The sequence below is a fragment of the Ovis canadensis genome, chromosome 3 (assembly GCF_042477335.2).
Source record: "Ovis canadensis isolate MfBH-ARS-UI-01 breed Bighorn chromosome 3, ARS-UI_OviCan_v2, whole genome shotgun sequence".
NCBI lineage: Eukaryota > Metazoa > Chordata > Mammalia > Artiodactyla > Bovidae > Ovis > Ovis canadensis.
In genome coordinates this window covers 45,278,091-45,305,706 of record NC_091247.1, presented here as the reverse complement: position 1 = coordinate 45,305,706, position 27,616 = coordinate 45,278,091, and the positions used below count along the sequence as shown (strand labels likewise).

At 43.6% G+C, this 27,616-nt stretch overlaps 3 protein-coding genes across 9 annotated transcripts in view; 2 read left to right on the top strand and 1 right to left on the bottom strand.

The window, feature by feature from the left end:
* Window positions 1-16,664, top strand: part of EHBP1 (EH domain binding protein 1) — a 352,008-nt gene extending 335,344 nt beyond the window's left edge. For all 6 annotated transcript variants that reach the window (XM_069583033.1, XM_069583030.1, XM_069583031.1 and 3 more), the window contains 4 exons: window positions 7,847-7,946; window positions 9,061-9,134; window positions 15,288-15,402; window positions 15,577-16,664. In XM_069583033.1, coding sequence (XP_069439134.1) covers window positions 7,847-7,946; window positions 9,061-9,134; window positions 15,288-15,402; window positions 15,577-15,667 — 380 coding nt within the window. In that variant the 3' untranslated portion in view covers window positions 15,668-16,664. The remainder of the gene's footprint in view (window positions 1-7,846; window positions 7,947-9,060; window positions 9,135-15,287; window positions 15,403-15,576) is intronic.
* Window positions 16,665-21,007: 4,343 nt separating this feature from the next.
* The window catches only part of WDPCP (WD repeat containing planar cell polarity effector), a 604,312-nt gene continuing 597,703 nt past the window's right edge, over window positions 21,008-27,616 (bottom strand). For both annotated transcript variants that reach the window (XM_069583047.1, XM_069583046.1), the window contains exons 16-17: window positions 21,687-21,800; window positions 21,008-21,258 (exon numbers count right to left, since the gene is read on the bottom strand). In XM_069583047.1, coding sequence (XP_069439148.1) covers window positions 21,128-21,258; window positions 21,687-21,800 — 245 coding nt within the window. In that variant the 3' untranslated portion in view covers window positions 21,008-21,127. The remainder of the gene's footprint in view (window positions 21,259-21,686; window positions 21,801-27,616) is intronic.
* Window positions 23,005-26,490, top strand: OTX1 (orthodenticle homeobox 1). The gene is made up of 3 exons (XM_069583078.1): window positions 23,005-23,199; window positions 24,171-24,322; window positions 25,584-26,490. The coding sequence occupies exons 1-3, from the start codon at window positions 23,103-23,105 to the stop codon at window positions 26,400-26,402; spliced, it is 1,068 nt and encodes a 355-aa protein (XP_069439179.1). The 5' UTR covers window positions 23,005-23,102; the 3' UTR covers window positions 26,403-26,490.

Genomic DNA, 27,616 nt, shown 5'->3' with positions numbered 1-27,616 from the left:
GTTTCTCTGGATTAATGTAAGTAAGCATTCATAAAGGTAGTCTACAATCTATAAGAAGTCTTTATTAATAAAGTTCATCTTTGTTAATGGGTCAAGTGCTTTTCCATAAAGTTCTTAAATCATGGATTGAGTTCCCATACCACTCCATAAAAAACCAAATGGCCAGAAATAGAACTGCCTTATGACCCAGCAATCCCACTGCTGGCCATACACACCAAGGAAACCAGACTTGAAAGACACATGTACACCAATGTTCATCGCAGCATTGTTTATAATAGCCAGGACATGGAAGCAACCTAGATGTCCATCAGCAGATGAATGGATAAGAAAGCTGTGGTACAAATACACAATGGAGTATTACTCAGCCATTAAAAAGAATACATTTGAATCAGTTCTAATGAGGTGGATGAAACTGGAGCTGATTATACAGAGTGAAGTAAGCCAGAAAGAAAAACACCAATACAGTATACTAACACACATATATGGAATTTAGAAAGATGGTAATGATAACCCTGTATGCGAGACAGCAAAAGAGACACAGATGTATAGAACAGACTTTTGGACTGTCTAGGAGAGGGAGAGGGTGGGATGACTTGGGAGAATGGCATTGAAACATGTATACTATCATGTAAGAGACGAATCGCCAGCCTAGGTTCGATACAGGATACAGGATGCTTGGGGCTGGTGCACTGGGATGACCCAGAGAGATGATATGGGGAGGGTGGTGGGAGGGGGGTTCAGGATTGGGAACTCATGTACACCCGTGGTGGATTCATGTCAATGTATGGCAAAACCAATACAGTATTGTAAAAAAAAAAAAAATATATATATATATATATGTCCAAATAACCTTAAAAAAGATGAACCTCCCAGTGAGAAGTTCTCCCCCAGAGATTTGACTTACTTGAATATATAAAACTTTAATAATATCTCTTACAACATTTATCTATATATGCATATCTATTTATTTTTTAAAATTTATTTATTTATGGCTGTGCTGGGTCTTTGTTGCTGCGTGAGCTCTTCTCTGTTGTGGCAAGCAGAAGCTACTCTCTAGTTGTGGTGCAGGGGTTTCTTACTGCGGTGGTTCCTCTTTTTGTGGAACATGGGCTCTGCGGTGCACACACTTCAGTAATTGGGACACATGGGCTCAGTTGTTGTGGTTCCCAGTCTCTACAGCATAGGCTCAATAGTTGTGGCACATGGACTTAGCTGCTCCACAGTATGTGGGATCTTCCCGGATCAGGGATGGAACTTGTGTCTCCTGCATTGGCAGGCAGATTCTTTACTGCTGAGCTACCAAGGAAGCCCCTACATATGTATTTAAAATCACATCTTAAAATGCATCTAGAAATAATGTTGGGACTTCCCCTGTGGCCCAGTGGTTAAGAATCTGCACTTCCAATGCAGGGGGTGCAGGTTTGATCCCAGATTTAAGGAACTGGGATCCCACTTACCAAGCAGTGCAGCCAAATGATAAAAATTTAAAAAACAATTTTTTAATGAAAAAATTGAAGTATTGTTTCTTTCACTTCCACTTTTCCAGAAATAATTTTATTCAGCTCTTCATGCTCATCTTTAACATTAACATCTTTGTCACTTCTAGGACCACTCTTTAAGTCATTTCCATGACATGACTGCACGAAGGCTGTAGGAGAGGGAGGAGGTAAAGACACTGCTAGGCGCAGGCCAAACAAAGGTGGGGGCTTCAAGAGAGGGGAGATACAGCAGGGGAAGCTATCTTTCTGTAAGTGTGTCTCACAGTTAAAGTTTTTCTCTTATGAGGATGCCCAGTTGATCTCCAAGTAGACAGTAGTCTATTTGGTTGAATGATGTATATAAAAGTGACTCACTGTATTTTTTGTGATTTTACAGAATATGTTAAATGCACATTGAAAAATAAATATAGTTTCCAAGCTCTGTTTTGAGTGTTTTGAAAGTGAAAGTGTTAGTCACTCAGTCGTTTGTGTCCGACTCTTTGCAACCTCGTGGACTTTAGCCCGCCAGGCTCCTCTGTCCATGGAATTCTCCAGGCAAGAATACTGGAGTGGGTTGCCATTTCCTCCTCCAGGGAATCTTCCCAACCCAGGGATCGAACCGCATTGCAGATTTCCTCGTGTTGCAGGCAGTCTTTACCATCTAGGCCACCAGGGAAGTGTTTTGAATTTAGCCTAGTGCATATTTGTTGATAGTCAAGATAGTCATGCTTTATCTGAAATGTGGGTCATGCTAATACTTTTAAAGGCTCTTCAGTTCAGTTCAGTTGCTCAGTTGTGTCTGACTTTGCAACCCCATGAATCGCAGCACCCCAGGCCTCCCTGTCCATCACCAACTCCCGGAGTTCACTCAAACTCATGTCCATTGAGTTGGTGATGCCATCCAGCCATCTCATCCTCGGTCGTCCCCTTCTTCTCCTGCCCCCAACCCCTCCCAGCATCAGAGTCTTTTCCAATGAGTCAACTCTTAGTATGAGATGGCCAAAGTACTGGAGTTTCAGCTTTAGCATCATTCCTTCCAAAGAAATCCCAGGGCTGATCTCCTTCAGAATGGACTCACTGAAATTATGGAAGCAACTCCATCCCACATGTAATTTTTAAAAAAATACTAAAATGTAAATAAATACAAATAATTTTATCAGTTATGAATTTTTCCATGATGATTGTTTTCATGCTTTTAGTTTACCTTTTTTACTATCTTAAGTGTGTGCTTAATTTACCTTTTGAGAAATTGAGCACTGATTTTTGGCATATCAAAGCTATTCAGACTCTACCAAGAACTTGGCACAAGAAGATTGTTATTAATTTCTGGACTCTAGAAGTAGCTTTTTCTTTTGTATAAGTCTATGATAGAAGAGATTCGGTGAACTTGTCTATACCTTCTCCTGCATAGGTAGGTGCATAGAAGTCTGTCAAATTTATCTGTAGCGAGAGATTGCCCTGAATCTCTCCTCACACTTCGTTTTATCAAATTAGCAAATAAAAGATGTGTTTGAGAGAATGTATTAGTTTTTATTTTACTTCAACAAAAGACAAGATTTTCACCAAAGTTTATATTATTAATACTACAACAAATATATCAAGCTGAGCAAATTGTTTTAAGACAATTGCTGCTGAAGACATCAATAAGGATTATGGTTCTTCATTTATGTTGATTGCTGTTTGAGGATATTCTTAGTGTAGAAACATTTATCAACTGTTTGCTTACATGTAAAATTTGTTTTTATAATAAAGCTCTATTTCCTAAGTTTAAAATATTTTCTAAACCAGGACACTGGAGTCCTATAGTAATATTGGCTTTGGAGTTTGTGTATCCATGTCCCTATATAACTGTAGTAAATTAATCTCTCTCATTCACTAAGTAAATCTACCAGACTTTATCTCCTTTGTTATTGAAATGTTTCTCTGGTACCAGTTAGTTGGACACATTCATTTGTATCTCTATTGTAATATATTAAATCTTTCAGAGGTCATCATACTGAGGTAATCATAACATAGGGATAATTAGTAATGGCAGCTTTTTTTGTTTTTAATGTTTGATTTGGCTTTGCTACATTGTGTCCTTTAAGGGCCACATGTGATCACTAGTCAGCCATCTCCACTATGGAGCTATGGCAAGATTTCGCTTTCTTTAATGTTTTCATGATAGAAAACTGTGAATTTGTATGTATGTTCAACAGCACTTTCATCTTTATGTTTTCATTTTCTCCTGTTGAATTAATCTTCTGTTCAGTTAAAATTGTGTTTTTCCTTATTTTGCATTTATATAAGAATTCATTGTCTGAAAATACATCTTTCTAAATAGATAATAAGCTTATGGTGAAAAATTAATTGGGAAAATTTAACTAGTAGACAGTTTTAAAAATATAATTCATAATTTTAAGGTTTTACCATCATTTCCCTTTTGTTCATTTTAAAATTTACATTGAAAATGCTGCTTTTGAAAAAGCAACTGAGAACTATATACACATTCCTGGGTGAAGGAATGAATTTTTAAGTGGAATTAAATCTTTTAATCATTTTGGGAGGGAGGAGATGGCATATGAAGGCAGATGTTAACTAACATTTTATTGCGTATTTGTACTACATGTAGTGCTGTATTATTCTGCTTTGTATTAAGTAGGTTTTGTTAATTATGTGATAGGAAGAATTATTTGAAGTCATATTTACATGTGACTTTTCCTACTATTATTATGCTTCATTATTTAGTAATTTTTATAAATCATACTCTGGCTATCATAATTAAAAAGAGAAAACTGACAATAAGAGATTGTGATGTCAGAAAGATGTTACATTCCAGGAGGCAGAATAAAAACCAGAATTTTTTAAGGAAATAAAGGAGAAAAAAATTACCAGAGACAGTATTAATTAGTCAATACTTTAAAATGTTAAGGTGATATTTTATTGATAGTATATTTATAATACACATGAGGCACTCTGCTTTAAAATATAGTATAACAACCCAGCCATACTTTCACATTTTAGTAACAGTACTGAACTGTAGAATTTTGTCATTTTTTAAGTTTCAAAATGGTCTTCAGTAGTATAGATCTTGAATTTTTCAGTTCATGAAACTGAAAAAAATATTTAAATTTCAGCTTTGGCTGATAAAAATAAGGTGATAAAAATGCAGTTGTGATTACAAATTAAAGATAATTTTGAAAGCAAGATAATTAACTTGGTGACTTTAAACAAGATAAAATGATTTATGGCATTTTATAAAATAATGATAATCTTCATTTTAAGCTACAATGTAAAATGCTTTATTCTGAGATTATGTATTGTGGCAGAAGCTAAAACTGCCTTTTTTTCTAACAGTGCCAGAATACAACCTCTTTTTCTTTTTGCACTAACAAGACTGCTTTACCACCACAGCCCACTCTAAGTAATTAAATCAATCCTTTGTACTTACCGTATTCTCCTCTAGTGACGGTACTAGATCTGATTATATGCTTCATGCATATTCAAAGTACCGCACTGACAGCTCTTTAATGAGCTCTTACTTAATCAGTATGAACAATGTTCATCTTGTTCTTTTTTTTCCTCATGCATTAGAGCTAGGAACAGTTGGGAAAAATGAAACATCCAGCATTCATTTGAAAAATATATTGTACTTTGAAAAGTGTCTAAGCTGAGGAAGTTGCATTCTGCCCTTTAAAAGTCTGATGGACAAATTGGATTACTAGTATTGGATTAAATAACAAATGGTTGGAGGAGAAATGAGAAAAGCTCACTGTGATCACAGGCTTTAATATTTTTTGTTACTTATAAAGCTAAAGGGGTCTTTAACCAGTTATTAAAGTCAGGATTAATTTGTAATGGTTCAACTTACTGGCTTTTAAAAGCTTTTTAAATTTAAAAAATTTTAAATCCCTAAAAACAATACTATGATGATGTATTAGAAGAAAATTTAATTTTTTTATTACTAGGCTAAGTATAGATTTCCATCATTGTGTACTATCTCAGATAAGGAGTTAGTGATGATTTAACCTCAAATATGTTTTTCAGTTAATTTATATAATCTAGGTAGCACTGAATAATATATCTTTAAATATGTGTTATTGTTTGGCTTATTCCCTTTTGAAACATGAGACTCTCCTCATTTCCTAACAATTAGGGAAGGTGCATCTTTTATTCTTATCTAGAAATCATAGGCATGAGTTAAACTGAAAACAACACAGTAGTACCCCATCAATATTGTTCTCAAGGAAGCAGTCTTCCATTGAAGAAAATGATGCTAATTTAAGAGAAGGCTAGATGCTTCTAGTATTATTGCCTGAAAGCCTGAATTACAGGTTTAGGTTAAATTCAAAACGAAGTTTTAATATTGGTATATTTTTAGAAACCACTGAGGTTATGAACACAAAAATTAAGTCTTTAATCAGAAAACAAAACATCATAAAAACAGCACCTATTAATATTGCACACATGTGTCATTTCGCTGATCAAAAAGGCCTTCACCAGGGTACAATTGGCCTTTTTCCAAATTGCAAGCTTTTTCTCAGCTTTTTCTTTTTACTCTTTCTTCTTTTGTTGCTGCCCAGGGATTTGTGCCTATCGCAGCCTATATCACATGACCAGTGTCAAGACATCACATGGTCCAAAGTGAATACAAAACCAGTTACCCTAAAAGAGAGATTAAAAATGCTGTAAAGCAATAAAGACGTTTGTTCGTACTCTAAAAGAATCTATCCCAGGTCTGCTTCATATCATAAAGTTTAACGGACTTTAATTTAATGAAAGCACGTATCTCTCACTCTTTTCCCTAATAATGAAAAACAGACATCTGTTTTAGAGGGATGCTCTGAAATACATGTTTAATCTTGCACGCAGATCAGCTCTTTATATTCTATTTTCATTCTGAAACTTTCTTCAAATTTCTATTAATGTGCAAATAGTTAATTATGTCACATCCATAATTTATACAAGTATTACAAGAATGAAGTAGATCTTTGAACAGCATGACAACAACAGACCAAGGGCCCTTATGTTAAGGAAAAAAATCCTGTTTGTGTCCAGACATGGTATATACCTGTGTGTGTTAGACATAGCTACCTATGTGGTCTGGAAGAAGATATGCTAAACTGTAACAGTACTTCTGGAGAAGGGAGGTAGATAGGCAAATTAGAGAGGGTGGGGTTGGTGGAAGAGGACTTGACTTTTAACTCAATTATGTCTCTGTATTGCTTGAATATTTTTTAATGGACTGGTAGTGTGTTTGACAGTTAAAAGAAAATATCTAAAGAAGAAAATAAAATTTAGGAAATTGACTAGGATATTTAGTCTTACCCTGGGATATTTAATTTTTTTGTTAGATATTTAAGTTAACCCTATGAATCTATTTAGAAGTTGGTCTGAAGTATTAAATAATGGCCTAGCAAAACAATAAACCAATCATGGATGAAATACAGAAGAAAACAAAGTCAAAGAATTATAAATTTGACGGGATACAATTTGAAGGCAGTTTGAAGGAAGAAGGTGGGGTATTAATATTTTTCTCAAGTATGATTGTGGCCTACTTCTATATGAATAATACCAAATATACACTATATATTATAATCTTTTTGAGGGGAGGAGTAGTATAGATGATGGAATTAATATTACAGAAAATGAATTTTTAATGTGTAATCAGTAAATTTATAACCTGACATTTAAAGTCATGTCTCTGCGCAAATGTTTTCTCATTTACTGAAGATTATTATGTTCTTTTTTCACAGATAGATGTAAGTATTTTTGTAGCCTGGTCATTTACAATATATTTAAAATAATTTGCAAATGTTTACCCTATTAGGGATGATGAGTTCTGGAAATGTATATGCATGTATATATCTTTAGTTTACTTTGGGGGAGGAAAATAAGAAAAAAAGCAAGTCATTACAGGTGGAAGCTCTCACAAAATCTCTTGACTTCTCTGATCTTCCTGCTAGTCTTGTAATTCTCATAATGATTTTTTAATGTGCTTTTTAATTAATTTATTTATTTTTATCATGACCATATGACTGTTAGCTTCCTGAGTTCCTCATTGAAATATAATAACAAGTCAACCTCTGGGGAGGATTTAAAAGTTGGAACACTTTTTTTTTTTTAATGTACATTAGTATGATCTGTAAATATGTTCAGGGGACTGAAATATACATGCTGAATAATACCTCCTTTAGAGACTGGTTTATGAATTTCTAAATATTGATTCCTTTTTTCAGACCTTAATCTTATATATAAACTGTTATAAACAGTTTAATTTGTACTATTGGGTTAGCTAAAATATGTTTCATGTTAAAAAAAAAACACTTGTGCTGAACTATTATTTGGCTTATAAAATAGAAAAAACAGTAACTCTTCTTAAATTATAGGAAGGAACACAGAAGAAGAAGAAGCTATGATGCAGGAGTGGTTTATGTTAGTTAATAAGAAAAATGCCTTAATAAGAAGAATGAACCAGCTCTCTCTCCTGTAAGTACTTATCACTGCTTGTTTTTACTACAACATTGAGGAATCTTAGACTTTCTATCATTGTCTTTCTTGGGATTTCATATTTATTAGGCTTAGTTTTTTTCTTTCTTTAGAGATTATATTTTACATAAAAATAAAATTTAAAATACTATATAACCATTTTTTATTTGAAGAGTAAGAATTTTAAAATAGAGTATTAGATACTGAAAAAATGTATTTATTATACTGAAAACCAAGTAATGTAAATAATTTTCGGGCTTAAGAAATCACTTTTGCACAAAAAAGGATGTTTGGTTTATATTAAGGAGAAAAAGAAATAAAACTGAAGTTTATTTAACATCAAATTTTCAGTTAAAAATTAAATAATTCTTGATAAGGACAAAAGTACCTTTGTATTCTACAGATAATGTTACCCTAAATTTTAGGATAAAAGATTAATAATTTACACAGAAGTGACCTTTTATGACTCCAAGAATTACAGTAAAATGGAGACTAAACCAAATGTAAGCATTCTCAAGTCTTTAGCATTTAGTGAAGGACTTAATGCTTGTCCCTTTTTCTCACTAGCAGTATTCTTATATTATGCCACCTAGTGTGGGAAGAAACAGGTTTACATTTTATTTTAGTGAAAGCCTCTATTTTTATCATTTCTGCAATGCCTTAACTTAATAAAAGAATTATGAAGTGCAGAACTTAATTTATCCTGATTTTTTTGTCTCTATATTAAATTTGCACTGCTAATACTTTTGCGTTTCTTGTACTCTTTTCACATGGAGTTCTAGACTAAAAGGTGTTTATTGACAGTTACGAAAAATATTTTATGAAATAGCTTTACATCTGGCACTTAAGACAAGAAGCATTGAAGAATGAGATTACTTATCCACAGATTAAAATATACTTTTGTACAACTCAAAACTGAAGGAGAAAAATAATACCACTAGTAAGTATTCAACCTGAGGAAGATTTTAGGTTTGTGTATCATTTGTTTTGAGTAGCTTAAAGTTAAAGAGAAAAGTCAGTTATGAGTCCTAAAATCAATGTAACCTAAAGGTTTTTTTTAAGTGTTTAATGATTTAGTAATTAGCATATTGATGAACTTTTGTAACTTGCCTAGGGAAAAAGAACACGATTTAGAACGAAGGTATGAGCTGCTGAATCGGGAATTGCGGGCAATGCTAGCCATTGAAGGTAAGAGATGCCATGGCCCAGTGAGGTGTGTAAAGTGTCAGTTGTCAAAGAGATTTTTTAAAGAGTGTAATATACTTCGGTCTCACTAGGTGTGGTCTGACTAGGAACTACAGGAGTTCCAAATAAATGTCTTAGATTCAGAAACCATTAGTCATGTAAAACCTTAAGACCCTAATTCAGATCATTTTGTTTACTCTAAAACATAAAATTGTAAGCTTAAAAGTCCATTGAATAGAAAATATAAGTATTTAAATGATTTCATTTTATGTGTAAGTTAAAGTTGCTTCCACTGCAGAGGTTTGAGAAAGATTTATCATTTTGATTTTTCACATTCAGATTCTAAATTTTACCTTAATATTTAACTGATGTCCATATAAATATGTCACTGTCCAGTCTACTATAGTTCTTAAGATTCCAACTCTTATTAAGTAAATAGTCAAGCAAAGATTCAGGCACATGAGATAAATTCAATACTTTCACACATTATGTAAACTTTTAAATGAATAACATATTTAGTAATCCTAAGTATGGTTCATAATATCGATAAACATCAGCTGGCTTAACTATGACATTTATTATATATAGTTATTTTTTTTAATTCTTTGGTACTTTAGAATGCTGTTCTCCTTATACTCTTAGTTGAAAATGTCTTATAGTTCAAAGATGTCTGCTTAAGAGCTAATCCTTTGGGCTCTGTAAAATGGACCTTTTGTCTAATCAATGCAAATTGATTTTCCTATTCTATATTGACCTCTTAACCCACTGACTGTCCATGGTAATTTCTTTCTTCACCTGATAAGGTACCTGATCTATAAGAAGTCAATTATAATTAGTTCAGAAACTAGAAATTTAAGTTTGTAAGAGAAAGTTAAATGAAACCATATATTTTAAAAATAGTTTAATTAATATCGTTATTAAATAAAACACATGCTGTTTATCTAAATGCTATCTTCTACATTTATACAAACTTCATTTTTACTTTTATATTCCTAATATCATTTGATAAATATGACATTTGTATATCCTACTTTAGAAATTAGATTTACTTTATTTAAAAGGCTTCAGATAACTAATTTTCTTCAAGTGGCTGTCAAATTATACCACTAATGACTATAAAATTTGTCAAAATTATTTAAGAAGTTCTGTGAAACTTGCCATTGAAATAAAATGCACAAATATACTAAATGGTGTTTTTCCTCTTGATATAATTTTTGTTGTCATGGTTATAATCTTTAAAGGAGATTAGAAAGTGTAACAGTCATTTGAAAAGTAGGTATAGCAAATTCTATTTATATGATATTTATATGTATAATATAAAATATATGTGTACATAGTATGTATAATGTATGTATAACTCATAGTTTATTCTTTATAAATTCATTATGCTCAATACAGAATATTACAATTTTTAAAAATTTACTCTGTCATATATAGTAAGTTAAATCATCCCTAAGATGCAGCTTGATACAATACAGTTGACTTTTAAGGCAAATCCTGCTTCTATCCCAAAACCACTATTATTACTATATAGTACCATCTTTAAGGAGGACCATGATACGTATAAAACACCGAAGTTTCATTGGCAGCTTATCCCTATGTAGTAGACCTTCAGTCTTAATTAAATAATCTAAAATTTTTCTGTCTGATCCTCTTGTACACATGGAAGAACAGTAGAAAGTATTTTTGAAGAAGAGGGAAAAAAAGAATGTTTTTCTTTTCAGACACCTTTAATGCAATTGTTACTTTTTTGAGGATTTGTTCTGTTTTACTTTTTAATTAATGCTATTGTCCCATATCTGATTGTGCCTTGAATCTCTCAGCCAGTTTCTGTTATTGGTTGACAGGAAAAAGAGGCTTGAGGAAAGAAACAGCCTGTTGATTACAAATAAAGACACTTTCTCAGAGAAAGGCCTGCCCCACTAGCTTGGGCAATATGTGGCTTGGGCTGTCCTAGAGAAATACTGGTCATCATGATTATCAGTTCTTTGAAGACAGTGTCCTCTGAGCCAGCCCTTAGAATGGACACACATGCAGTTCAGTAGTCTTTTGGAGCATTAAATCACTGCAGAAAAACACATAAACAGGCAACACTGATTGGTTTTGTTTTGCTTTCCTTTGTTTTAAAGTTCCTTTCTCTTTTCTTTCCCATCTCTTCTTAGTAGCCATGAGATTTTTTTCATAATAAATAAACTAAAATATTTCCAAATAAATCTGCTAGTGAAACCATTCACCAGGAGAAAGCACAGAATATTAATAGCCATAGCACAATGAAAGAAATATTAACAGCTTGGTTTGAGAGCAAAATAATAATAATAACATTCAATATATCCATTCTTCTGAGAATCCATAATCACTTTGGCCTTTTTTTACCTTTTTCTTTTCCCCCGAGGTGTTTTCATTGCAGGAGTTTCACTCTACTGAGCTAAGTTGCAGGATCCTTTAAGCTAACAAACGTCTTTCAGATACTTTCCTATAGTTTTTTTGTTCCAGATTATTTAATGCCCCCTCAGGAAAGATAAATTCATTTCTGCACACATTAGGGTGGGCTTTTGGAAAGTGGTGTGTTCATTTTCTGCACAAGAAATGGATCTTCTCTAGGATTTTGTACATCTTGATTTATTCTTGGCTTAGAGTTTGAAGTGGGTGCTCTTCTAAAGGGATTTATGCATAGGTTCACTATTTTTGTAGTTATGGCTTATATGATAAGCTTTTTATATTTAAAATCAATATGTAATCCTGTGGAGGAGCTTATCCCCTAAAACCCCATTTGTAAATCTATTTTAGCTTTGTTACACAGCACAGCCACAGTCTTCCATAGATTGATTAGGTACAGCGGTAGAATCCTATCAAATGGCCTGCTCTGATGATGATGCAAACTCTTTCAGGATTGCTAGTTGACTGGAACTAAAGATAAGACTTGACTGCAATCCCCCAATGTGCTCTTTACAAAACTAGTGTTAATTTTCATCAAAGTGCCAGGCTTATTTATAGTGGCAAGGTTGAAGGTTTACTACAAGAACTTTAGGTCCTTTCTATTAAAGTGTTTATAGGTATTTCTTTGCCTTTTTTCCAAGGTAATTATCAACTTCAGCAAATAAACTGAATCAGGGAATGAATAATTGGCCCTATATTTAAAAAAAGAGTTTTTTGAATTAACGAAACAGCTCAGTGCAGATAGACATAAACAGAATCTCTTTATTTCAACACTTTGGCTCAAATGCAGCATCAAAACTTAATCCTATTTGTTGTGAGAGGATATGGCTTTTGTAGCAAAAGTACACTGGAATCTTTAAATTAATCAGAACCCACATTGTAGTCTGTCCAAGCCAAAGTCAGTGCATCTGGCTAGCTGTTATAGGTGAGTAATCCTTTCTTAAAATGTATAACAGGTAACACATAAACTTACATTCAGGCTTCAAAAACATGACATTATGTCTAGGTGAAGCTATTAAAAGGGGGATTTAAATTTTTTTTTAAATTTAGGCCTTGACTATACAAATGTGAATCTTGATCAGTTTGTCCTGTGAGAAAGCAAACCCAAAGTAAAAGTAGTTTTGCTGGTGTAAAATCTACTCACTGTACATAGCTTTTTTTCCCCACAATTTGACTAATTATTTGTAGATAGATATTAATGTGGTAATGACAGATTTAATATGAAAAATCCTATAAATTTATGCTGAAATATTTAAAATTTAATGTCAGTTAAATTTGTAAGATGATGAAAATTACCTAAATATTCATAACTTAAAAAATGTTTTTGTTACAGTTATGGGAAATGTCATTATTGAGCTAGGAGAAGATTAAGATTTTTAAAACTATTCAATACTTAAGGGACTAAAAATACAAAATTTTCTCTCTTATCCATATTGTTAAAACCTTATTTTAAAAAAAATTAAATAAATCTTGATATTTCTAATTATTAATTAAAACCTTAAAAGTGGCTGACCAAGTATAGAGAAGGAATAATTTAATTAAGATTATGTGTCCCTAAAATTATTTTCTTAGTTTAAAAAATTTCGTAATTATCAATGTAATTATATGTCTTGAGTTTATGGTGGAGAAATTTTATTTCCCAGTATTAAAGCTCATCAAAATGTTTTGGAAGTAAAGAATTATAAATTAAACTTAGAATGATTTCTTGAGGTCAGAAATGGAAAAATTAATATTTATCAAAGTTGGTAATCTTAATAATTATAAAATTTAGTTACAAATCTTTTTCAAATTTAGCAGGTTTTTCTCAGAGTTAATGCTTCTAGAACTATAGTTACCTGAAATCAGACCAGATGACCTTTAAGATCTTTCCAACCTGGAGAGTCTATTAATTTATCCACTGTAGTAGAATGAAACTGATTAAGAACAAGAACCAGATTAGAAAATTGTCCAGCATTCCTGACCTCAGTTGCATTTAAATCTGAGGAATAAAATTGTGATAGATATGGCTTTTCTTCAGTTTTGGTGTTTCATTATTATTTTTTAAATTCTTACATTCAGAAAAAAGCTTTCCGTAGAAATAGTTTATTTCTCTCTATGCAATTGAACACTTCTTTTTTAAATAAGAATGTAATGTGACCAATCATTTAATGTACCTATTTGTGTGATGTTTTGTATCAAATGAGGATAATTAATATATAGCATGTTTAATATTTATGTGTGTATGTATTTGAGCTTATAGTGATAGAAATAGTGATAAAATATTCTAGGTTTTTGCTGCTATTCTAACCTTTATTGCACGATGATGCATCTAATTTTTAATTTGTAAATACGAGATAGAATTCCCTCTAGCTCCATTTGCTTTCATAAAGCTGCTGAGCAGTTTGCTGTCTTGAATAAATTTTGCTTTGGAGGGGGTCGGGGGGATTTGAACCAGCACATTCTTGTGCGGTTTGTGAAGATTCACATGGTAACCAGCGGTGTGCATTGTTAGGTTTATCTGAATAAGCACCAGCCATGTGAGTTTTAACATGATTGCCCAGGGCAATGGAGAGAGAAGAGAGAAACCAGAAAGGATTGCACTCCTCTGTTTTTTGGAAAGTGCATTTGCTGGGGGAGGGAGCTACAGTAGTCAGTGGCCAGGGTATTTTTTTCCCCCCCAAGCTGGTGTCCTGTTTCCCTTTAGGTCCTCATTTGTTCGGCTATCTGCCTCATCATCTACTTCTTCTTTTCATTGTTTACCTTCTTAATGAGGGGGGCGGGGTAGACTGGAGGTTGATTGACAGCTACAAGCCCTTGCAGTCTGGCCAGAGAGCAGTTGGCTTTGGTTTCAAAAGTGCTTTAAATGTTCGATTTGGTCCTGTTTTTATTAAACGAAACTGCTGCTCATCTTAAGGAAATTATCAGACCAGCAAAGATTAGGAAATATATTATTGGGGCCTAAAATCTTCAAAAAACTGCCCCTACACATGGAAAGAGCACGGCCCATCGGATTTTCCAACCTTAACATGGGGTTTCAAAAAGAAGTATGTAATTTTTTCCTTTGCAAAAGTGCTTTGATTTGAAGCCACGCAGCAAACCTCTCCAAAAGAAAACTGGCTGTGATGCGATCGAGAGCTGCAGTGTAATATTGCAGAGCAAATTTATTTTTTACTTCAAAGAAAAATGCTAATTAGCCGATTCACTACTTTTAAAGTTATTGTGAAGCATATGGCGCCCAGTGTGAGATACATCCAACTGCTAAAATAGAGCGGAGAGGAAATTAGCGAAGAATGGGCTGTATGGAGTGAGCTTGGGGGTGGGGGAGGAGGATAGGTTCTCAGGCAGATTCTCTAGCCTTTTCAGGAGGATTTTATCGCCCATCTCTGCTTCCCGCCTCCTCATTTACCCGCATCCCCCACCACCAACCCTCAGTCTGACCTCTTCTGGGCCTCCAGCTCTCCCTCCCCCACTTTGGCTGAAATCAGGTGCGCACCTCCGGCTGGCCACCGGCGCACACCTGGTCTCGTGAAGGCTTCAACCCGGCCATAGCCGTCTCTTATCTACGGAAAATACTAAGAAAGTAGGGTTTTAGGGGTGAAATCCTCACCACGACGGCCAAACTTCCCGTGAAACACTACTAGCTAGTGGCTCTGTGATATGTTTTGCAGAGAAATAAAAGGGAACTGGAAAAGGCGGGAAGGGGAGGGTAAGGTGGGGTAAGGAGCCTCCTGTCCTCTGCAGACTGGCAGAAGACCGAGGCCCAGAAGCGACGCGAGCAACTCCTGCTGGATGAACTGGTTGCCCTAGTGGACAAGCGCGACGCGCTCGTCAGGGACTTGGACGCGCAGGAGAAGCAGTAAGTGGGTGGTGGGGTCGGGGAGTTATATCCAGAGGTCTCCAGTGGACCAGGGCAGCCACTCCCTGGCCCCGCAGTCCGGGTTCCCTCTGGGGCTTGGAATTTGGAGCGAGAAGGGAATTCGGCTCTACCCTCCACGAAGAAAAATAATTTGGTTTCCTGTTTGATTTCCAGGGCCGAAGAAGAAGATGAACATTTGGAGCGAACTCTGGAGCAAAACAAAGGCAAGATGGCCAAGAAAGAAGAGAAATGTGTCCTTCAGTAGAAACCAGACCAGAATCCTGACCAACATTTTATTAGCCTTGGGTTTCCCAGACCATAAAAAGAAAAGTCATTCTCATTGATTTAAAACTTGTAACATTTTGTTTGACTGGATTGTACTTCTTTGCCACCACCATCCTTTTCCTCCCTCCTTTCCAGATTTTGTACAGAATTCCGAAATAGCTTTGTTTAAGGGTTTTTTGGTGTGAATTAATCATTTCCTTGAAATCATGTGAAGTAGATTTGCACAGACATCTTGTGAGTGATTGGTATTGGGAGTGTTCAAGAAACTGTTCAAAGAAAGAAAACTCTTCCCTCATTATTTTCCCACATTTTTTGATGGAGGAAAATTTTAAAACATTTTTGTTGTTGTTGTTAATGTTGTTGTTAATAGCATAATGAGGGGTGGGAGGGGGCTTAAGAGGGAGGGATAAAGAAAACGTCATGAATGATTTTTTTCCAGTCCTTCCATATGTAACACTGAGTCTGTTACCTAAATTTTATAGTTAGATCATATTCAATTTACTTCTTAAATTGTGTTCTGTTTACCGGTGGGATTTTCTGCAGTTGTTTTACATTTCACTGTAAAGATAATAAGAGTACTTCTCTGCTTTCTTCAGAGGGTGGCCTTTTAACGTAGCCTGAGACAAGTCCTGTGATTTGAAGGTGAGCAGTAAGAATGGGACTAATTGACATGCATCAGTTTACAAAGACAGTCTTATCATCTGAGAATGCACCATCTTTTTCTCTGGATAATTATTTATTACATCTAGCTTGGTTCCCACATTTTGTTGGGTCTTAAAAATTGGCTCAAGAATGCTGTTATTATTTATTCTGTATTGATAAAATCTGTCTTGCCATTATTGAGTAAATCCTCCAATTAATATTTTCTTCTCTAGCATAGCACTGTCATTTTTTGTGAAAATGGTTATCTGTTTATTTATTACAATACTGAGTCATATATAAATTTTCAATAAAAGCAGAAACTTTCTTACCTTAAACACTGCTGCTACTTCTTTGTAATGAAAACTTGACATTGGTTTGAGAGAAGTTTTTGTATTCATAAGACTTTTCATGTGGAAAAAAAAAATGGTCCTCTTGAATGCAGGGCATGATACTGGGCTGTATTTGGATCTGAATAAGTTTACACCACCCCCAAAGGGGCCCTGCTGAAACACCAATGTGAATTGAAAAGCAATTGGTCATATTTTCTTAAGCTGTGTAAACTAGCATGTTTCAAAGGGTTATTTCTGTTAAAGATTTGAGGAAATTTGTGAATCCACAGCAATGAAAAAAAAAAAGCTAATATGTTATAATTTGCAGTTGTTATAATTTTGCACTCATGAGGAATAACTATGACTTCTGATAACCCTCCAGACTGTAGGTGCTGAAGTGAAAGGAAGAGGGGTTATTGTTGGAGGGGAGGAGGAGGGTGTGTGCAGGTTTGTGTGTATGAGATGAGGGAAAGGGAACTTTCAACAAGAAGTTCTAAGCTACAGAAAAAAAACCTGGCGATTTTATGGTAGTTTCCATCACTCTACCAGGGTGACTGAAACAAAGCTCGTTCAACAAGTCTGGAGACAGAGAAAACAGTCCACTCGCATTTATACGTTAGCCTCGATCATAATGCGTACATACACCTACAAATATTTATACCAGTACACACAAATTCCTTTCAAAAAGTATGCCGCCGCCAGTCTTTCAAAATGATAAAAACCACACCAAGGTAGAATTTCATGACAAGAATTTAAGGAAGTTACTGCAAAGTTACCAGAACTAAATGAAATCGGGTTTTGCCCTCTTCATTTGAGCAGGAGAACAGAGAAAGCTACGCTCCCTGAGGGAAGAAGCTCTCAGAGCCCGGCTCTAACCCTAGGGAAACCGGCAGACAGAAACCTCCAGCCCTGAGCAGCCTGGGACCGGGCGACCGGCGTCACCCAGTCCATTTACACAGGATTCGAATTCCGGAAACCTTCCCTCCGGCGGAGCCTCGCCGAGAGGGGGCTCCCCTAAACCGCTCCCGACCTGCCAAGGGACAAACCTTCACTAGCCCCAGACTTGCTGTCCCTCTCCCTGCCCCTCCTGCCTCAGCCCGGAGCCTCGCGGGGTTTCCATTCGGGCTGCTTTGTGGTGCCCGCACGCCCCGCAGCGGCCCCCGGGAAGCTGCGCGGTCGGGCCCGCTGCGAAGGCGCCGTGTCCGGATTTTGTCGCGTGGTGCCCAAAGTCTTGCCTCTCGGGCGCAGGCGCGAGCCCAGCACGCCCAGAGGCCGTGGACCCGAAAGCCCGCGCGGCTGCAAAAGAAGCTGTGGGCCCGGGGATCGCCGAGGTGGAGGAGGAGGAGTGTTGGCAGCGGGCTGGCTTGGGCACAGCCCCGCGGGCCGGTGCAGAACTTCCGCCCCTGGCCGGGATCCCACGGCCCCGGAGCCAAACCCCTCCCCTGTCCCAAGTGTCCTCCAGAGTCTGGCCCAGCCTCGAGGTCACCTGGATGCTAAAGCCAGGGCCCAGCTCCCACGCCCCCTCCTCGGCCGGGGGCCCTTGAGCTGAGTCCACCGGCTCTCCCCAGGCAAGGGCCCCCTCTTCCCCTCCCCGAGCTGCGGCCGTTGCTGGAACGGTCGAGGCTTCAGGCCCAGCGTCTCCCACCTGGATATTTGCCTAGCGACGTGCTGCCCGAGTCCTTTCCGCCGCATACAAGAAACTTTCATCTCAATCTCCCCCTCTTCACTCTCCTCCCTCTTCCCTCTCCTCTCTCTTTTTCTTCTCTTAATCCCGGGGTTTTACGGGTTGAGCATTAAGAAAATTCGCCTGCAATTTGGGATTAGATAAATACTCTCATTAGGAGGGGGGGGGGAATTGTGCTACTTGATACCTCCCAACTTCCCCCAGATCGCGGCCGCATCTGGAACCGAGAGAGCCTGGCTCCCGCGTGGAGGGCCCTGGGGACCGCCAGAGCACATTCCAGCGCGCACAGCCGCCCCACCTTGCCGGACCTCGGCCCAGCGCCGCCGCTGCAGGCGAAAAGGGGCCGGGAGGAGGCGGGAGGACGAGGGTTTGGGAGACCCGGCACGCACCGAGGCCGGAGAGGGCTAACTCAGGCACACAGCGCGCAGGCCCCGGCCGGGATAGCGCCGGGATAGAGGCGCGGAGGCGCAGAAGCTCAGGGGAGTGCGCCCAGCGTGCCGGCCAACTCTTCCCGACAAACTAGTGCGCTCCAGTCAGCGCTTTTCCCCAGAACCGAAGGCGGGGGCTATATTTCGTTTCTAGCTTTAAATCTCTGCGCATCTCGGGGGCTCGGAGCCCAGGGCCTCGCGAACTATTCCCCCGCGGGGGCCTGCGCGAGCCTAATATGTGTCCCCACTCGAGTCAGCGCTGCGCTCTGCGCAGTTTCTTTTCCTGTTAAGGCTTTATCTTGTTCGTGTTTTTCCTTTTCTCTCATTCTTTTATTGTTTTCGCTCTCTCTTTCTCTTGCTTTTGTGAATGGGCCGCGGTGTCTTTGTTCTGGAGAGAAGCGCCCGTGTCGCTGACTTTTGTGAACCAGAGAAGGATCTTGTAAAACCTTTTCTCCTTCATACTCCCCCCCACACCCCTCCTCTTTTGCCCCTTTGATTAGATGTTCCCTCATCGTCAAAAAAAAAAAATGTAATTTCGTTAGTCTGGCGGCCACTTTCTTTGAACATTAGCTCGCTTTCAGCTCCAACTTCAATTAGAAGGAGTTGATTTTGAGAGATCAACAAAAGAACCGACCAAAGCCTTATTAAAGGTCCTAAGAAGATCTCCCGGGTTCTTTGAGAAGCAGTTAAGGAAACAGTGTGCCCTCCATCATATTCTGTTACCGTATTTTATTCGGACTCCAAAGGAAAGTGTCGCTTGGGGGAGGGGAAGCACTTTGATGAGCGGCGGCCGCGGCCCCTTTTCACTCAGCGGGCTCCCCCGTCCTTCTCCGCCACCTCCTCGCCCCGCGCCCGGTGCGTTCTCGGTGCCCTACCCCGCGGCCCCGCAGCGCCGGTGCTCCCCACTGCGAAGCGCCCGGCGGCTCCTAGACTCGCCCTCACACTTACTCTGGTTCAAACTTTTCACTCCGCCTGTTGAGGTGGAGGGGAGGGGGCGGGGGGGAGATTAAGAAGAAGCGGTAGGAATTCCTCGAAAGGGGGTAAGTAAAGTCGGCCTAATATTCAGGAGGAGGTGCCATTTAAAAGAATTGCATTACTCAGCGTTGGGGCGCAAACACTTTTTTTGCGCTTTGAAAAGTCCACCCAGGTAGACGTGTTTTGAGAAGTTTGTTCGACTGGGAAATGGGCTTCGCCAGTACGAACTATCCGGGGAGATCGCTCAAGGAGGCTCCGGCGGCATGAAGGAAGGAAACTGAGGGCAGAGTCTGTGGCCACGTTTTCCACTAGATTGTCCCCTAGTAAAAGGAGCCAGTGTGAAAGACAAAGTTTTCTATCCAAACCTTTTGATTCAGAAGTACAGTGTATGTGTAAAGGGGAGGGGACGCTGGGAGCCGACATTTCAAAAGAAGCTTTCAGGATTTGCAAACACCTATCGTGGGGACTGGAAACTCCAGGAGACGTCGAAGAGCAGGTAAGTGGCCGTGCCTCCCCTGCGGGTGCGGCTCAAGGGCACTGGAGTCCTGAGGCGCCGAGGCGGGATCTGCGCACTCGGGGCTGCTCCCGCGCTCAGCAAAGTAGCCCGGACCAGCACGAGTCGCCCGCCGCGTGCGTCTGCGGGTGATGGCCCGGTGCATGAAGACTCTGGGGCCCGCGGATGGCCCGGTGCATGAAGACTCTGGGGCCCGCGGCGTCGGGAGAGGGGCCGGAGGCCGGTTCCCCTCCAGCCCGCAGCTCCCGGCTCCTCGCGCCCATCGGGTGGCGTGCCAGAGAGCGAGGGAACCGGTTCTCCAGCACCTCGCCTCCTCTCTGCCACTCCCTCCAGGGCGCCAAAAGGGCGAGAGAAGGGCGGGGAGCCCCGGGGCAACCTCAGGGCCAGCGTTTCCCTCCGCGGCCCGGGCTCCCGCGCGGCGCTCGCCTTGCTCGTCTTGCTCTGCGCTGCGTTTGCCAGTCTAGCCCCGGAGTTAGCGCGCGACCGGGGCGGGGCGGGCGGGCGGTGAGGGCGGGGTGCAGGGGGCGGGGGAGGGCGGGGGAGCGCGGAGGTAACCCCCGGCTCGTGCTGCCATTGCCCGGCTCCCTGTCACTCAGCCCGCGCGGGGCCGGGGATTGGCAGCCTAGCCCCGTTACGCACTCACCTCGCGTTCACATACCCGGGGAGGGCAGTAGAAAGGTGATCAATCTTCATCAGGCTACATTTCCAATCACCTAAACAACCCGGCGAGACAAGCCACTCCGACAAGGTAACTCGCTTGATTTATTTAGTTTGCAAAGTGCCTCTGCAGGACTTCCCCAGCCCCCACCGCCTCCACGCTGCACGGAGTGCCACGGCAACCTCGAGCCACCTCCCAGCTCTGCCCCTCTTACCCCCACCTTCTCCTTGCGGCCCCCTCGGTGCGGTCCCGGGTGAGGCACTGTGTCGGGAGCGTGTGGGGCTTTGCAAACAAAGTGTCTGTGCAATAAAGTGAAACCTGGAAGGACACGCACAAAGCCACTAGAAAGAAAGAGAAAGGGAGGAGGGAAGTTGGGGAAAGAAAGAAATCCCGCGGCTCCCTGACCCCCCGCCCGGGCCCGCGGTAATTCCTGTGCCGCTCTGTTTTGCAGGTTGGCCGTCCAGAGGGTCTGTGTGAGGGCGAGAGGTAGATGGTGAGCGGCCCCGGCAGCTGAGGGCAGGTAAGGAGAAAGCCGCTGGCCGCCCGGGACTCTGGGAACGCGTCGTGGCTCTTGCCCCCCGCCCCCCTCAAATGGGTCCCCGCTTCCCCGGTCCCTGGCATGTGGGGGGCGGGGCTGGGAAGCCACCTGGCTCCCCTCTTGCTGAGCGGAGGACCCCGGAGCTCCGCTGCGGCCCCGCACCCCTCCCCCGCCTCCTCCGAAGTAACCCAGCTGAAGTGCTAAGTTTGAAGAAAGTCTTTGAAAACTCACCATTGCAGTCTAGCAGAGTCGCCACAGCTGAGTCCCATTCTCCCTTGGCCCCGGCTCTTTCCCTTTTGTCGCCTTCCCTGCAAACCGAGTTTTCCCGGCCCAGGCCGTGAGTCCCTGGGGAGAGAAGCGGGAGACTTCTCTAGCTCTAACTTCTTTCTTTCCCTGAACTCTTCTAGCCCGGGTCCCAGGTCTGCTTTAAGTTCCTGTGAAGCGGGCTAAAGCGACAGGTCCTCTGGGGTCTCCGTCCCACTCTTCCAGCGCTACTTCCTGACTCCTGATTGTAGCACCTCCGTTTGGGGGGCAACCTGGGGAAGCCAGGCGTCGACCTTCCTGCCCGGGGCAGCGCGAACTACGCCGCAGAGGCCTAGTTCTCTAGTCTGGATCGGGTCCTCGGGCTCTGGTTCAGCTAGTAGAATAATCCGGAAGCGCACCAGACCTATTGCACTGAGGCTTCCCAAATCCGCCAGACCCTTGGGGCGCTGGTCAGGTCACCTTTCGACCCCGGCCGAGACCCCATTGTCCGCAGCCAGGACTGGCTTGCTCTGGGGAAGCACGGCCTGCGGCTGTGGCGAGGTGCGGGTGATCCCGGGCGGCGTGTTTGAACCGCCACCTGTACGGTGGCGCCTTCTGGTCGCCTCGGCCGGACCTGGGCTCGAATCGGTGGTAGAAGTGTGGGTGGGATTCCGGGTAAGCAATCTCTCAGCGGCCAGGCACAGAGAGGTAAACTGGTAGAGCGGCTGTGGGACCCAGCCGCGGAGACTCTGGAAGGATGTACTCAGTGAGCAATGCGTCCCGGAGAGGCCCAGGTGCGGCGAGCCCTCCGCCGTGCCTCACCTTGGCTCTCTGGAGTCTACCTGTCCGTTCCACTTTCAAAAACATTTGAAACAAAACGAAACAACCCCTCATGCTCTGGGTCTCCTGCTGCCTTGAGGTCGAGGGGATGTTTGCTTGTGTGGTGTGATGCCCTCTTCCACCCGAACAGATTTTTGCCTAATCTTGGGACCTAGCGCACTCTGCGTTTTGGGCTCTGACCTCCCAAGGTTGCCCCCGATTTTAACCTCTCCTCACTCCTAGCGTCGCCCTACGAGTGTCTGTCCCATTCCAAGCCCGAAAAGAAGTGATAATGATCCAGAAATTTTACTTTTCAAAGAATCTGTGGTCTTTGGGCTAAGGCCTTATAGAGCCGAGTTCTGCACAGATCCATAGCCTGCGTCACCTCCCCATCCTGTGACTCCTTCCTCCGGCAAGACCAGGAAGCAGTGGTGGCTTGGAATGACAGTTTCGGTGTGTCATTTGTCTCCATAGGCCGGGCCCCCAGACGCAACAGAGCTTGAAGGACTGCGCAGTGGGAGCCCCGCACTGCGCCTGGCCCCCGGCCCCCTGGATCCGTCGGGGCGCCTCCACCCAGCTGTTAGCATGATGTCTTACCTCAAACAACCCCCATATGGTATGAATGGGCTCGGTCTAGCCGGGCCAGCCATGGACCTCCTACACCCCTCCGTGGGCTATCCGGGTGAGCATCGACCCCTACACCCTCCTCCCTTAGAACTCTGGGGAATCACCAGCTCTGGGTTTGAGCACAAATTTTGTCCCAGATTAGGCCCAGGGAACCGGTTGCCTAGTCTCTTACATTGCAGGGCGCGCTGACTCGGAGGACAGATCGTGGTCGGGAAGTAGGGCCGGGGTGGCTAAGACATGAGAAGTAAGCCCTCCAGCCCGGCAACACCGGCAACTTCTCTCCAGTTGTCATCCCACCGCCAGCACAGAGCGCATTTACCCACGGATTCGTTTCCCATGGGTGGGGTGTGTGTGAGAGAGAGAGATTGAAAGAATCTATGCCTTTCCCCCTCAACACTGAACGAGGAATATGGACACTCGCTTGGCCCTGACAGGAAAGGCCGAGCTTGCCTTATGCAAAGCGGCTGGCAGAGGTAAGGCAGCGGGAGTCTCCCTCCATAATTAAATTGTCCTTTAGATGGGTGGCCTGCACCAACTTCTGCACTGTTGACGTGGACGACTTGAGCCAAATCCTGGCTCTCTTGTCTAGGTTCCGTTTCTTCACCTCCGCTTATTACCTCGGAAAGTGTTTTCCAGGACGTTCCAGCACACCCCTTCCCCACCCTCCAGTCAGGGAGAGTGTTGGCAGGGCGGGGGACGGGGGGGGGGGGGGGGGTAGGGGGCGGGCAGCGAAGGAAGAAAGATTGTATAACTTCTCTTCCTTTCTTAACCTCTGAGAGGCAGGGAAGGGGTCAGCCCTGGCGTGTCGGAGACAATCAGGAGTGTCGGTGTGCCGATCAGGCACACCTGCAGTTTCTCCCACCTGTGGCCTGTCAGGCTCGCCTCCCTGGGGAGTTCTTTTCTCTTCGGAGCTCGGCTTTCTTTTGCAACGACCTGGTCCAGGGCCTGCCAAGGTCCTGTCCAAATCCTCTAGCGCGAGTCCGCGTGGCCACCACTGACCCGACGCTCCCCCGCGTTTCCCTTCAGCCACCCCGCGGAAGCAGCGACGCGAGCGCACCACCTTCACGCGCTCTCAACTGGACGTGCTTGAGGCGCTCTTCGCCAAGACTCGCTACCCAGACATCTTCATGCGTGAGGAGGTGGCGCTCAAGATCAACCTGCCAGAGTCCAGAGTCCAGGTGCGCGCGCGGGGGATTTCCAGGGTCCGGGGAGGGGTGCTGGGGCTGGTTAGAGAGGGCCTGGTTGGGAAGTGGTCTGGTGTGGGGGCGGGCTTACAGGCTGGGCAGCCCCTCTCAGACTCCCCCTAGCGCTGGGCCCGGGCCTGGCAGAGGGGCCAAAATTAAAGGAACTATCTTAGAGCCCTGAATTGGGCCGTTGGCCCCGGGGCGCCTCTCCGAAGTCTCTTTTAGGATTGCAGGAGGCCAAGCCCGACACTTGTCCCCTGCCTCTTCGGCCACCCCAGGGCTTGGCAGTTTCCTACCGGGTCTTGAATTCTGCCTCTGCCCTGGCCTTGCATCCCGGGAATCCTGGAAATGAAAGAGTGGGGCTTGGCCAAAGCCTGGTCCCCTGTCTGGAAGTGTGCCCCACGGGTGGCGGCAGTGTGATTAGACCTTTTTCTTTGCTCTGAGAGGATGCTGAACGCAAAATCTGGCTACCAGCTTTGCTGTTTCTGGGTGTGTGTGTGTGTGTGTGTGTGTGTGTGTGACAGATGAAAGGGACCCGAAAATATTGATCAGGTCATAACTCAGAACTCTTCTCAAAGGCCTTTTATCTTGCCTTTTTCCTCCCAGAGGCTCGAGAGAACAGGAATGCCATGTCTTGTACCCGGGCCTTCCGAGAGGAGTGAGAACTTTATGACTGTCTTATTTGGTTCCCCACTTGGAGCCAAGAAGTTCAACGAAATTATGTTCAGGCTTCCTTCCGTAGTCCTCCTCTAATTCAGCTTCCTGCTCCCACCCAAATTCTCTGCCGGCCCAGCACCAGGCCTCCTTGGGGCAGAGTGGCTCCGGCTTAGATTTGGTGGCTGCCCCCCATTCCGCGGCCTGCTCTGTGCCTCGCTGCAGTTTCCCGGGCTCTATTCACATAAGACAGGGCCTCCATGCATTCACAGGTCTGTTGGGAAGCGGCCAACAGCAGCAGTTTAGAGATGGCTGAACTTTTGGCTGGACAGACACAAATGTTCCGCCCTCCAACAGAGTTGAGCTGGGAGTGGGGGTGGGGAGGTGCACATCCCTACTTTGCCAGAGGAGGGTCTTTGAGCAGAAGGATGGGGGAGGGTGGAGCAGCGAATGCAGGGTCTGGCCGGGCCGGAGATGGGGAAGGGTGGAGGCGTCGATCGGAGAGGGATGGGGTTGCTAGGCCGGAGTTGGTCCAAGAGGCAGGGGAATGGCAAACTCTACTCGCCCCCTCACACGCTCTTCCCCACTCGGCCTGCCGCAGGTCTGGTTCAAGAACCGCCGCGCCAAATGCCGTCAGCAGCAGCAGAGCGGGAGTGGGACCAAGAGCCGCCCAGCAAAGAAAAAGTCGTCCCCGGTGCGGGAGAGCTCGGGCTCCGAAAGCAGCGGCCAGTTCACGCCGCCTGCTGTCTCCAGTTCCGCCTCGTCCTCCAGCTCCGCATCCAGCGCCTCAGCTAACCCCGCGGCGGCAGCGGCTGCAGGCCTGGGCGGGAACCCGGCGGTGGCGGTCCCGTCATCGTTGAGTACGCCTGCTGCTTCCTCCATCTGGAGTCCGGCCTCCATCTCGCCCGGCTCAGCGCCGGCTTCAGTGTCGATGCCCGAGCCTTTGGCTGCACCCAGCAACGCATCGTGTATGCAGCGCTCGGTAGCCGCAGGAGCTGCCTCGGCCGCAGCCTCCTATCCCATGTCCTACGGCCAGGGCGGCAGCTATGGCCAGGGCTACCCCGCGCCCTCCTCCTCCTACTTTGGCGGCGTGGACTGCAGCTCGTATTTAGCGCCCATGCACTCGCACCACCACCCGCACCAGCTCAGCCCTATGGCACCCTCCTCCATGGCGAGCCACCATCACCACCATCCCCACGCACACCACCCGCTGAGCCAGTCCTCAGGCCACCACCACCATCACCACCACCACCACCACCAGGGCTACGGCGGCTCGGGGCTCGCCTTCAACTCTGCCGACTGCTTGGATTACAAGGAGCCTGGCGCTGCCGCCGCATCCTCTGCTTGGAAACTCAACTTCAACTCACCTGACTGTCTGGACTATAAGGACCAAGCCTCATGGAGGTTTCAGGTCTTGTGAGCCCAGGAGTGGGAGGAAGAGGAGAAGAAACGCAACTACCTGCGCCCTCCGTGATCCCCGTCCTGTTGTTGCTGCTGCTGCACCGCCCGCCTTTGCCTCGGCTTCTCCAGACCCGAAATTTCATGCCCCCAAAAGATGCCCATTGCTGCACTGCCGCCCTCATCTTTGTGCCACTTGCTTGAGGGATGTGCAAACCCTACCCACCCCTTGGATGGGGGGACCGGTGCTTCGGCTTGGCCAACAAGTTCTATACAGGAGAGCTGTGTGCTCCCCTCCTCAGCCCCCACCGAACTCCCAAGTCGCCCTCTTCTAGTCTTTCTGGACAGTTACTATGTATGCACTTGCAGCCTTCGGAGGCTCTTCGCTCTGTGTCTTGCTGTTTGAGCCCTACAGTTTAATTTATTCTTTCTGGACACTGGAGTCACTAACTGGCATGTGTCTGCCTGTTGGGAGTGTACCCACACTCTACTCCAAATCAAAACAACCACTAAGCGTTTCTCGCCTGCAGACTGCCACCCCTTCAGCTGCCCTCAGCCCCGCTCCCCGCCTGCAGGCCAGAGCCTCCTGGCGTTTCCTCCTCTCCCGCCCAACGCTCGTGGGAGACCCAGGGGAGGAACGCGTCCTTAGCCTCTCGCGCACAGCCCCGCCCTGCGTAGAACAGGCTCAGGCTCCCGCCTCGGCGGGAATGCTGTATATAGTCAGGTCCGTTCCAGGGACCACTTAAACTTTTTAGTTGCTGTTGGTTGAACTGAGTATATCTTGTCTTAGCCCAAGAAATAGAACTTTAAGATATATACAGCATATATATATATATATATACACACACATATATATAAAACAAAAACTATTTTCCCTCTGTCCCCTTTCCTCTCTTTCTCAAACGATGGCGCTTTTACTTTTTCAGTTGTTGCAAAATTTCCCTGCCCTCTCACACCTTCTCCCTCTGTGTATTTATTAAAGAAAATCGTTTGGTTTTAGGAAGCTGCGCGCGGAGAATCGGGAGGGTCCTGGAGTCTGAAGGAGAGAGAGTCAAGTCAGGGCACAGGGGAGGGGTTTAGGCTGGGAGGGGGCGCAGGACTGAGCCCTTCACCAGGTCTAAGCACAAGGTCGCAGTTCTGGTTTAGAGACCGAAACCAAAAGAAAGCAAAAAGATAAAAATATAGTATTATGGGAAAACAAAACAAAACAACCCCAGGCCCGAAACCCAGGTTCAG

What these genes read in the sequence shown, in the direction of transcription:
- OTX1 (XM_069583078.1), top strand. Translation starts at nt 23,103, where the DNA reads ATGATGTCTTACCTCAAACAACCCCCATATGGTATGAATGGGCTCGGT. An exon ending in CCCCTCCGTGGGCTATCCGG is followed by an intron (nt 23,200 to 24,170) that starts GTGAGCATCGAC and finishes GTTTCCCTTCAG; the next exon opens with CCACCCCGCGGAAGCAGCGA. An exon ending in TGCCAGAGTCCAGAGTCCAG is followed by an intron (nt 24,323 to 25,583) that starts GTGCGCGCGCGG and finishes GGCCTGCCGCAG; the next exon opens with GTCTGGTTCAAGAACCGCCG.